Below are 9,617 nucleotides of genomic sequence, written 5' to 3' on the forward strand. Positions count from 1 at the left end.
ATATGTTATCAGGAACTTTTATTGAGTAAACATCCAAGTTCATTCCTAGAGACATTAATTCATTATAATGCCAAAAAAAACCCTCCTCGATTTTTTGGGAACGACATAGGATAGTTATTTATGGTTCTTTAACGACTAAAAAATAAAGTTGTTACATTTTTTAGACACTACTGCATCCATTGCCAAATTTCTCATGTACAAAATTGGAGATATAGTCACCTTTATTTATCTATTCATACTTTCTACTTCCATTTTGTATTCGTCTCAAAGGGTAAAATCTCAACATTCATTTATTCAAGACATGCCAAGCCAATGACACAGAAAAGCTTTACTTCTATAATAAATTTGCACATAAAAGTTGGTATAAAATGATAAATCTAATTGTCAATATGGATAAATCTAACTGCTTCATAACTAAAAAGAAACAAAAAAGCAAATAAAAATGAAAAGAAAAATCCTCAATTGCTGAAAGCATGATGGCAATGGAACGTCTTCATAGTGTGCCTTCAAAAAAATAGTGAAGAGTAAGAAGAATTCCATGTTTAAGGATCCAGTGCGGTAACATGTTCCCCCTATCACTGACATGAAACAACTTGCCAGCGATCTTGTCAGCGACGTTGTTGATGCATAGCCAAAGGTAGAAAGCAAACACTTTATACCTCCAGCCAAGTGAAGCAAGGCTCAAAGCTGTTGGAGAGAAAAACAATCCAAACTTTCTTGATTACTTCAAATGAGTGTGACAGGAATATAATGCAGATCACTGAATGGAGCACCGATCTTCAATTCACAAATGGCACCCCAGACATAACTTGTTGAGCATATTCTTCATACTTTGCTCCAAAAAATTGCCTCAAAAAGTACTCTTCATAAGGTATTCTTTTAGCAAAAAAGCGCCAGACAACAACTGCAAATGCAATGGTTGATATGGGATTACAGAGCATTATTTGAGTGCCAACAGACCAAATGAGGAAACCACAGTACCCCGGATGACGAACAAATCTATATATACCATGAGTGATCAGCTGGTGATGCTCATCATGATAAACCTTTATAAGATGAGTAAAGGCTTGCCCAGCTGTTATAATTGCCATCTTCCTTATAACTTCCCCAATCACAACCATTGCCAGGCCCAAATCACTGATCACCCAGTATTCCTTTAGCTCAGGGAATAACACAATCTCAATAATGTATTCCAGCAACGAAAAGATCATTGCAAAAAGATAGTTTTTGCTAATCAAAAAGGACTTCAGAGTTACCCTTGATCTCCCATGAATAACAAGTGCTAGAAAATATTCAGAACCGTGAAAGAATATTATTGCAAGGAACATAGAAGATAACTGTCTGCAAGCAGTGTAGCTGAGAATTTCTGTCATTTTTGCCAAATAAAGTCAATAAGTCTCTTTCTTTTTGCAGTTTGGTTAGTTTGAATGTAATTTGCTATGCCACAGAAAGATTTGGCAGATGATACTATCTGAGGTACAATTCAGACCTGAAAAAGATGCCGAATAATGCAAAATTAGTACTGGAAATTGCATTCCGTCACCTAGAAAATGCTTCAAAAAAGACATCTGCAAAAATATGTATAAGGGTAGATCAAAACAATTGAGCATAAGTCTATTATGAAATGAAGAAAAGTATTATTGATTATCTGAATCAAAGAGATGCGAAGGAGCTGATATATATGATCAGCTTATACAAAAGAGTCATCAACTAACTAATCAAAGAACAGAAATAACTGAACTAACTAACTTTACATATTAGTTAAATAACAGAAAATATAACTAACTAATGCTGTGATATAATTAACACTGATATCCCCCCTCAAGTTGGAAGGTGAATGTCAATGAGGCCCAACTTGGACATAATGGAATGGAACGGTGCTGGAAGTAATGGTTTTGTGAGAATGTCAGCAAGCTGTGCCTTGGTAGAAATAGGCAGCAAATGGATTAAGCCAATGTTAACTTTTTCTCGAATAACACGACAATCCAACTCAATGTGTTTACTCCTTTCATGAAAACTTGGATTATGTGTGAGGTATATGGCGGATCGGCTGTCACAGTAGACAGATGCTGGCTTAGAGAAAGCAATACCAAGATCATGGAGTAAATATTTGATCCATTGAATTTCACAAGAGATGTTGACCAACGCACGGTACTCAGCTTCTGTGGAAGATCTAGAAACTGTTGTTTGTTTCTTAGATTTCCATGAAACAAGTGCTTGACCCAGAAAAACACAGATGCCAGAAACAGATCTGCGAGTATCCAAGCAACAGCCCCAGTCAGCATCAGCGAATCCAGATAACAGGAGATCATTGTGAGATGGGAAGAATAGACCTTTCCCAGGAGAATTCTTAATGTAACGTAGAACTCTCATAGCAGCCTGCATGTGTGGTTCCATAGGATTGGAGACATATTGACTGAGTTGCTGGACCACAAAAGAAAGATCTGGTCGTGTTGTTGTGAGATAGAGAAGTCTCCCAACAAGTCGACGGTAAGTAGAGGGATCAGAGTAAGGGGAACCTTGGATGCGTTGAAGCTTTTTGGAAGGATCCATGGGAGTGGTACAAGGTTTGCAACCAAGGAGGCCACTATCAGCTAAGAGCTCCATAGCATATTTTCTCTGATTCATCACTAATCCTTTGGATGATCGAGAAACTTCAAGGCCAAGAAAAAAACGAAGACAGCCAAGGTTTTTAATACGGAAACGATTATCCAATTGTTGTTTGACATTGGAAATCTCTGACAAGTCATTTCCAGCAAGAACTATGTCATCTACATAGACAAGGAGGGCAGTGAACGAAGATTTAGACTTCTTGATGAATAAGGAATGATCAGCACTTGAAGAATGATACCCAAGATCAGTAAGAGCAGAAGACAATTTGGAAAACCACTGACGACTTGCTTGTTTTAAACCATAGAGGGACTTTGTCAATTTGCATACTTGATTCGGTTGGGAACTAGAAATGCCAGGAGGAAGGATCATGTATACTTCTTCATGTAATTCTCCATGGAGAAAAGCATTGTTCACGTCCAATTGTTCTAAGTGCCAATTTTGAGCTACAACAAGGGTGAGTAAAATTCGAACAGTGGTTAGTTTAGCAACAGGGGAATATGTATCGAAAAAGTCAACACCTTCAAGTTGTGTATAACCTTTCGCTACAAGCCTCGCCTTATACCGTTCTATACTACCATCTGCTTTATGTTTAATTTTGTAAACCCATTTACAACCAATGGGTTGTTTGCCATGAGGGAGGTCAGTTAGAAGCCATGTTTTGTTCATCTCTAAGGCTGAAATTTCTGCATCCATAGCCTGACGCCAACAATCATGCTTAACTGCTTCTGTATATGTTTTGGGTTCAACCATGGTGCTAATGTTGAGGAAATAAGTGGCATATGTAGGTGCGCAACGGGTAAAAGACATAAAGGAAGAGATGGGGTAAGGAGTTGTGTGTTTAGAAGAAATACCTGAGAAAGATGTTGTCATAGCCTTGGATGAGGATAGATTGCAGTAATAGTCCCGAAGGTAAGAAGGAGGGCATCGTGCACGTGAGCCTCTTGTGGCATTTTGGTTAGGAGGATTGATATCATCATTCAAAATGTGAATAGATGATTCAGATGTGGTAGGATGACTCATGGACAATATCAAATCAGTATGATGTGATGACAGATTGAAAGGATCATTGTTAGTATGTACAGGATATACAATTTTATCAACAGAATTATCATTGGGATTAGAAAAGGGAAATAGAAGTTCATGAAAAACAACATTTCGTGAAACAGAGATTTTGTGTGAGGTAAGTTCGAGAGTGACATACCCTTTTGTGCCTTCCTTATATCCTAGGAATACACACTTTGAAGCACGAGGAGAAAATTTGGATCTGTGACTGATTAAGGTGCTGGAAAAACATAAGCATCCAAATACTTTTAATCAGTTAGGATTGGTGGTGTTCCATATAGAACCTCATATGGAGTACGGTTGTTTAAAATGGGAGTTGATATGCGGTTTATGAGATGAATGGCATGTGATATACTATATGACCAGAATTGAATTGGTAAGCTGGCTTGAAAAAGGAGAGCTCTAGCAACATTTAAAATATGTTGGTGCTTACGTTCAACGATTGCATTTTGTTCAGGAGTTTCTACACAAGATGTTTGATGATTGATGCCTTTGATTTGATAATATGAAGACATTGCAAATTCTTTTCCATTATCACTGCGAACAGTTTTTATTCTGATATGGAATTGAGTTTCTATCATTGTAATGAAATGTTGTAAATGTCCGCGGGTTTCATTTTTCCCTCGCATGAATATTGTCCAAGTGAATCGAGAAAAATCATCCACTATTGTTAAAAAATAAGAGAAACCATGAATGCTAGGAACTGCATATGGTCCCCATATATCTACATGTATCAATTCAAAGGCATGTTTAGATTGAGTAATACTGGAAGCAAAAGGAAGTTTCTTTTGTTTTGCATAGTGACAAATATCACAAGCAGTTACATGATTCTTAGGAATGAAAGGGAAACTATTTGACATATTGTTTTGAGTGGACTTAGACAAGTGTCCTAGACGTAGGTGCCATATGGCAGAGTTATCAGATGTGCAAACATTGTATGAAGCTTTCAGAGTACGCTTGGGAACATCAATGATGTATAATCCATCCTCTTCCTTAGCTATACCAATCATTTTCCTGGTATTCATCTGGACAAGAAGACACTCTGAGTTAAGGAAAACTATTGAACATGATAAAGTATTCAGAAGCTTACCGACAGATATTAAATTTACATGGAATTCAGGTACAAACAACACATCATGTAATATAAGTGTATCTGTCAAACGTATAGTTCCAGAAGATGTGGCAAATATCTTGGAACCATTTGGAAGGGTTATGGGAATTGGTTTAATTTGGGATAAGGAATCAAAATGGGAAGATAGATGGGTTATATGATCTGTTGCACCAGTATCAATAATCCATCGGATTTACCTGTTGGAGCAGTAAAGGCATTGTTAATGGATGTTGATGTTTGTATATGATGGGAAGCATGCGTTCCAATGTTTGTATCTCCCATCTTTGATTGAATTAGCTCGAGGATTCTTTGATACTGAGTATCAGAAAAGACATCAGCTTCTTTTACACTTTCTTCAGAATGCTGGATATCATCTTGTGTAACAAGGTTTACATTTCTTGATGTGATGGTGCTTCTTTGCTTGAACCCAGGTGGATAACCATGTTTCTCAAAACAGGTTTCCACGGTATGATTGGTCCTTCCACAGTGAGTGCAGAGTTTAGTTCCTCGCCCTCTGGCATAGCCATTTCGACCTCTGCCACGATTACTGTTATTATCTCCACCACGATTGAAGTATCTTTGTGTGGGAACGTTATTATCTCCACCAAGATTGGAGTATCTCTGTGTGGAAACATTGAGTAGCAACTTTGGATCTTCAGGAAAATTAGTGACATGCGAATCAACTTTAATCTGTCTTTCCTGTTGAGTAACTAAGGAAAAGATCTCATTCACTGTTGGAAGGGGTCGCATTAGCATGATCTGTGACCTATAACATTCGAGAATTGTTCATTCAATCCTCTAAGAAACCTTATGGCACAGTCTCTTTCCTTTCCATCTCGTATACGATTGGACAGTCCACAATTACATGGAATAGCACAAAGACATCTAGGGAGAGGCTGCAAAGTCTCAAGTTCATCCCATAGTGCCTTTAATTGAGTAAAGAAATCAGAAACTGACCTTTCTCCTTGTTGGATGCGATAGATCTCTTCTTGAAGATCTGTTATACGAAAAATGTCAGCTTGAGCAAATCTTTGTTGAAGATCTCTCCAAGCATCTACTGCATTTTCAATCCACATGATTGATTGAACAATTGATTCACTCACTGAGCGATGAATCCATGAAAGTATCATTGTATTGCATCTTTGCCATGCATCATACATTGGATTATCTTGATCAGGAATGGCCATGGTGCCATCTACAAAACAGAGTTTATTCTTCGATCGAAGGGACATTTTCATTGCCCTCGACCAAGAATGAAAATTCTTCCCATTCAGCAAGGAAGAAACAAGAACAGTTGAAGGATTTTCTCCAGCATGAAGAAAGTATGGATTTGCTGGATTGGTCAAGTAATCAGGAAGAATATTTGCCATCGGAGAAGGAAGAGAGGAGAAAAAGAAATTGAAAGAATACGAAAGAAATTGTTAGATGAATACCAGAGCTCAAATGTTGAGCTCTGATACCATATTATGAAATGAAGAAAAGTATTATTGATTATCTGAATCAAAGAGATGCGAAGGAGCTGATATATATGATCAGCTTATACAAAAGAGTCATCAACTAACTAATCAAAGAACAGAAATAACTGAACTAACTAACTTTACATATTAGTTAAATAACAGAAAATATAACTAACTAATGCTGTGATATAATTAACACTGATAAAGTCTCAAGCAAACAAAAATTTAGGGGCATGTATTTGCTAACATAATCATACATTCTGATATGTAGTGCAATGCAAAAATTAAAAATAAGGTTCCACATTCAGAATACTGACATAGAAATTCATTTGAAGGAGGGTTACTGTTAAGCACTTTATAGATTTACAGCAGAAGGAAAGAGAAGAGAGAAGACGAAAGGAAGAAGAGGGCAGAGGAGAGTAGGAGAAGGAGAAGATTTATGAAGAAAACAGAACTTGCTTGCACTATGTGACCAGGGATTCTAATTTATATAGCCTGATACAGTTTACAATTGGTAGGGTATCTAATCTAATCCTAATTTGAAATAACTGTTTCACTAATGCTACAATGGCTGATAATATAAGATAACTAATCCTAGTGCAACTAAAATAATGTAACTAATTTTAAACAACTAAGGATAAACTAATCTAACTAAACAACTAGGATAAGGATAAAATAAACTAACTATAAAGATAAACTAAACTAAATGAGATAAAAAAATTTATTATTTAACATAAAAGTTATTGCAATTACCCATAGATTGACAAGGTAAATAAATTGTAACAATAACAACCAACCATATTCCGCAAGGAGGGGTTCACTACATAGATCAAACGATGCCACTGGGTTCTATCAAAAATCAAATTGTCAATAAACCTAATTAGAGCAATAAATCCATTTAACTCAGCCTATGTCATGCTTTGTTGCCAATCTTCACATCGGCAATCCCAAATCCAGATAAAACGAGATGGTTGTATTAGGCAGTAGGCAGCCAACTTAGAACTTGGTCAAACATTTATGACAAGCCAAATAAATTATCTTCCAATTTTTAGTAGCCCTATGTTCCACCCCACTTCTTCAAATTTTAAAATGTCTTTTAACTTGATAGCAGGTTTGTCACACATAATTTGGAAGAGTAATTGAATCCTCAACCAGATCAACTACAAGTTCATGTTTAGTATGCCAAGACAACTGAAATAAATAACCAGAACCTACTATATCTTCTTCCTCTTGGAGTGTGATAGCAAACATTAACAAAACTCTCAGGGTCCCAAAAAACTTGACTTGCAATAACTAGTCCCCAAATTTCAGAAACCAGCTTTAGCAAAAAATAAAAATAAAATAAAATAAAATTACCCTTGTATAGTATAGTTACTAATTAGCCACGATGATACATAAGATCAATTGAACAAATGCACCCACAAATTATAAGTATGATAACAAGAACTCCAATGAGGTTAATGAATTCAAGAAATGATCAATTATGATCACTGCACAGTGAATAAACTATGCTTCCTTCCCAGTAGTTTAATTGATTGAAATTAAAAAAAAAAAAAAAAAAGGTACCAATATAACAACTACCAAAACAACAACAAAAAAAGAAAGAAAATTCAGCTACTCATTAAATCGAAGCTTCTATATGACTCTATCAGTTATAATTCACAATTTCTACAACACCAAAATCAAAGCAGAGTTAATAGAATTGCAAGGAACAAAAACATCGTACCGTATCGCATGAAAATGTTGTTCGAAACGAAACCAGGAAGGAATCGTAACGTTGTCGTGTGTTATAGATGAGTAACGCTGGCGAGTGTGGAGAAATGCACGCAAACTGCAACTCAAAACCCTAACACGAAAACTCCCATTCATTTAAAACGCAGAGTTTCAAAATCCCTCTTGTCGTATGGATATATTTATAAAATATTATATTATTTTAAAAATTATTTAATATTTTATTGATATATGTAAAAATTAATGTAATGCACATTTAAAATATGAGTTTTACTTTTCTCAGCAGTTTAGACAGAAAGCAATTTTTCCGATGAGACAAAAAAGCGGGACCAATTGGATTTTTTTTTTTTAAACAAGAAATGGTTTCGAAAATCGAAGTAAGGAGAGTAGGAAATAACAAACTTTCTGTAACATAATTTTCGGTATTATTTTTCTCAATGTTAAACGAGAGCAATCTTCTGTACATAGATCATTTGACTTTGGAGTAACTCTTATTTTCTATCTTAGTCGTTGATTTTCATCAATCCAACAATTATAATTTAAGAAGTTAGATTAATTAATTATTTATTAATTACACTATAAATTACAATCGTTGATTTTCTTCTATCAACGACTAAGATGAAGTTACTTGGGGTCAAAAAAATCCTCTCCTAATTTTTTATATTATTTTTCTCTTGTTACGTAAGAAAAATCTTCTCATACATAGATAAAGTGTAATGTGAGTTTCACTTTGTGTTTTCTCTCTCTATTTAATAGGACCCATATTGCACTTTGTGTATGCATGATAAAATTTCTCTCTTATGTAACATGAGAAAAATCATAAGAATTGATATTTGTTCTTTTAAAGGACATAAAATTATGTTATTTTAAGTGAGAAAAAATATACACCATAGAAATTATGAGGGAGAAAGTGAGAGATTTTAAAAAATAAAATAAAATACACTAATTTTAACTAAAATGGTCATCCAAAATAATACCTGATCGGGCCAAATACAGTAATGGCTGGCCAATGTGTACTGGGCCAAATCACACACGGTTGATGTAGAAGGCCTTTGGGGTGATCTGCTTTCTGGGCTTGAGGTAGTAGTAGATGATGTGAAGACTTTGACTCTCTTTTGGAGCGATGATTCGGACTGGGGATACCTCTCCGACGCTCAAGTTAGTATCAATAGTAGGAGTATGTGTATTCTTACTGAATTAGATGATTATACTTGAGCAAGTACCCTCTGTTTATACAGTGGTTGTAATGCCGCCTTGTGAAGGTGGTATGGCCTCTGATTAGCCGTTTTTGGGCTACAAGTTCTGATGTGCCTTAATAGCCTTATCTCTCAATGTCAGACTACTTTCATAGACTAGTGGCAAGCTGATGCTGTCCTTTGTCTGTTTGTTTGATATCGCGGTGGACCTTTGTTAGTTCCTGTGTTGGCTTCCTTATCTCTGAAGTTATATCAAATGGCGGTTTTGTGCGCGATGGTGGCATCGCGCCGCGCCATGTTTAGGCGCGATGTGATTCAATGCGCCTCATACTGAGCTTTAAGGGTTTTGGGTCTTGTCCTTATGTACAAGGGTGTTGTAAATAGTAATTATGTAGTCATTTATTAGTAATTATGTAGTCATTTATTTGTATTAAATAGTAATTATGT

At 35.8% G+C, this 9,617-nt stretch overlaps 1 protein-coding gene across 2 annotated transcripts; it reads right to left on the reverse strand.

The window, feature by feature from the left end:
• Positions 1-277: 277 nt before the first annotated feature.
• On the reverse strand, positions 278-8,107 carry LOC133300497 (protein-S-isoprenylcysteine O-methyltransferase A-like). 2 transcript variants are annotated; one of them, XM_061500060.1, is made up of 3 exons: positions 7,970-8,107; positions 1,490-1,568; positions 278-1,366 (listed from the first exon to the last, which is right to left on the reverse strand). In XM_061500060.1, the coding sequence occupies exons 2-3, from the start codon at positions 1,566-1,568 to the stop codon at positions 780-782; spliced, it is 666 nt and encodes a 221-aa protein (XP_061356044.1). In that variant the 5' UTR covers positions 7,970-8,107; the 3' UTR covers positions 278-779. The 2 variants fall into 2 exon arrangements, with proteins under 2 accessions (XP_061356044.1, XP_061356045.1); XM_061500061.1 differs by lacking the exon at positions 1,490-1,568 and having other exon boundaries at positions 280-1,489.
• Between the last annotated feature and the right edge of the window lie 1,510 nt (positions 8,108-9,617).

The sequence above is a fragment of the Gastrolobium bilobum genome, unplaced genomic scaffold (assembly GCF_033153095.1).
Source record: "Gastrolobium bilobum isolate Gb01-03AN ecotype WA unplaced genomic scaffold, APGP_CSIRO_Gbil_v1 utg9870, whole genome shotgun sequence".
Taxonomy (NCBI): domain Eukaryota; kingdom Viridiplantae; phylum Streptophyta; class Magnoliopsida; order Fabales; family Fabaceae; genus Gastrolobium; species Gastrolobium bilobum.

Coding starts and splice junctions, on each gene's coding strand:
- LOC133300497 (XM_061500060.1), bottom strand. CDS start 1,568: ATGTCTTTTTTGAAGCATTTTCTAGGTGACGGAATGCAATTTCCAGTA. Junction 1,367..1,489: donor TTATTCGGCATCTTTTTCAG/GTCTGAATTGTA, acceptor CAAAAATGACAG/AAATTCTCAGCTACACTGCT.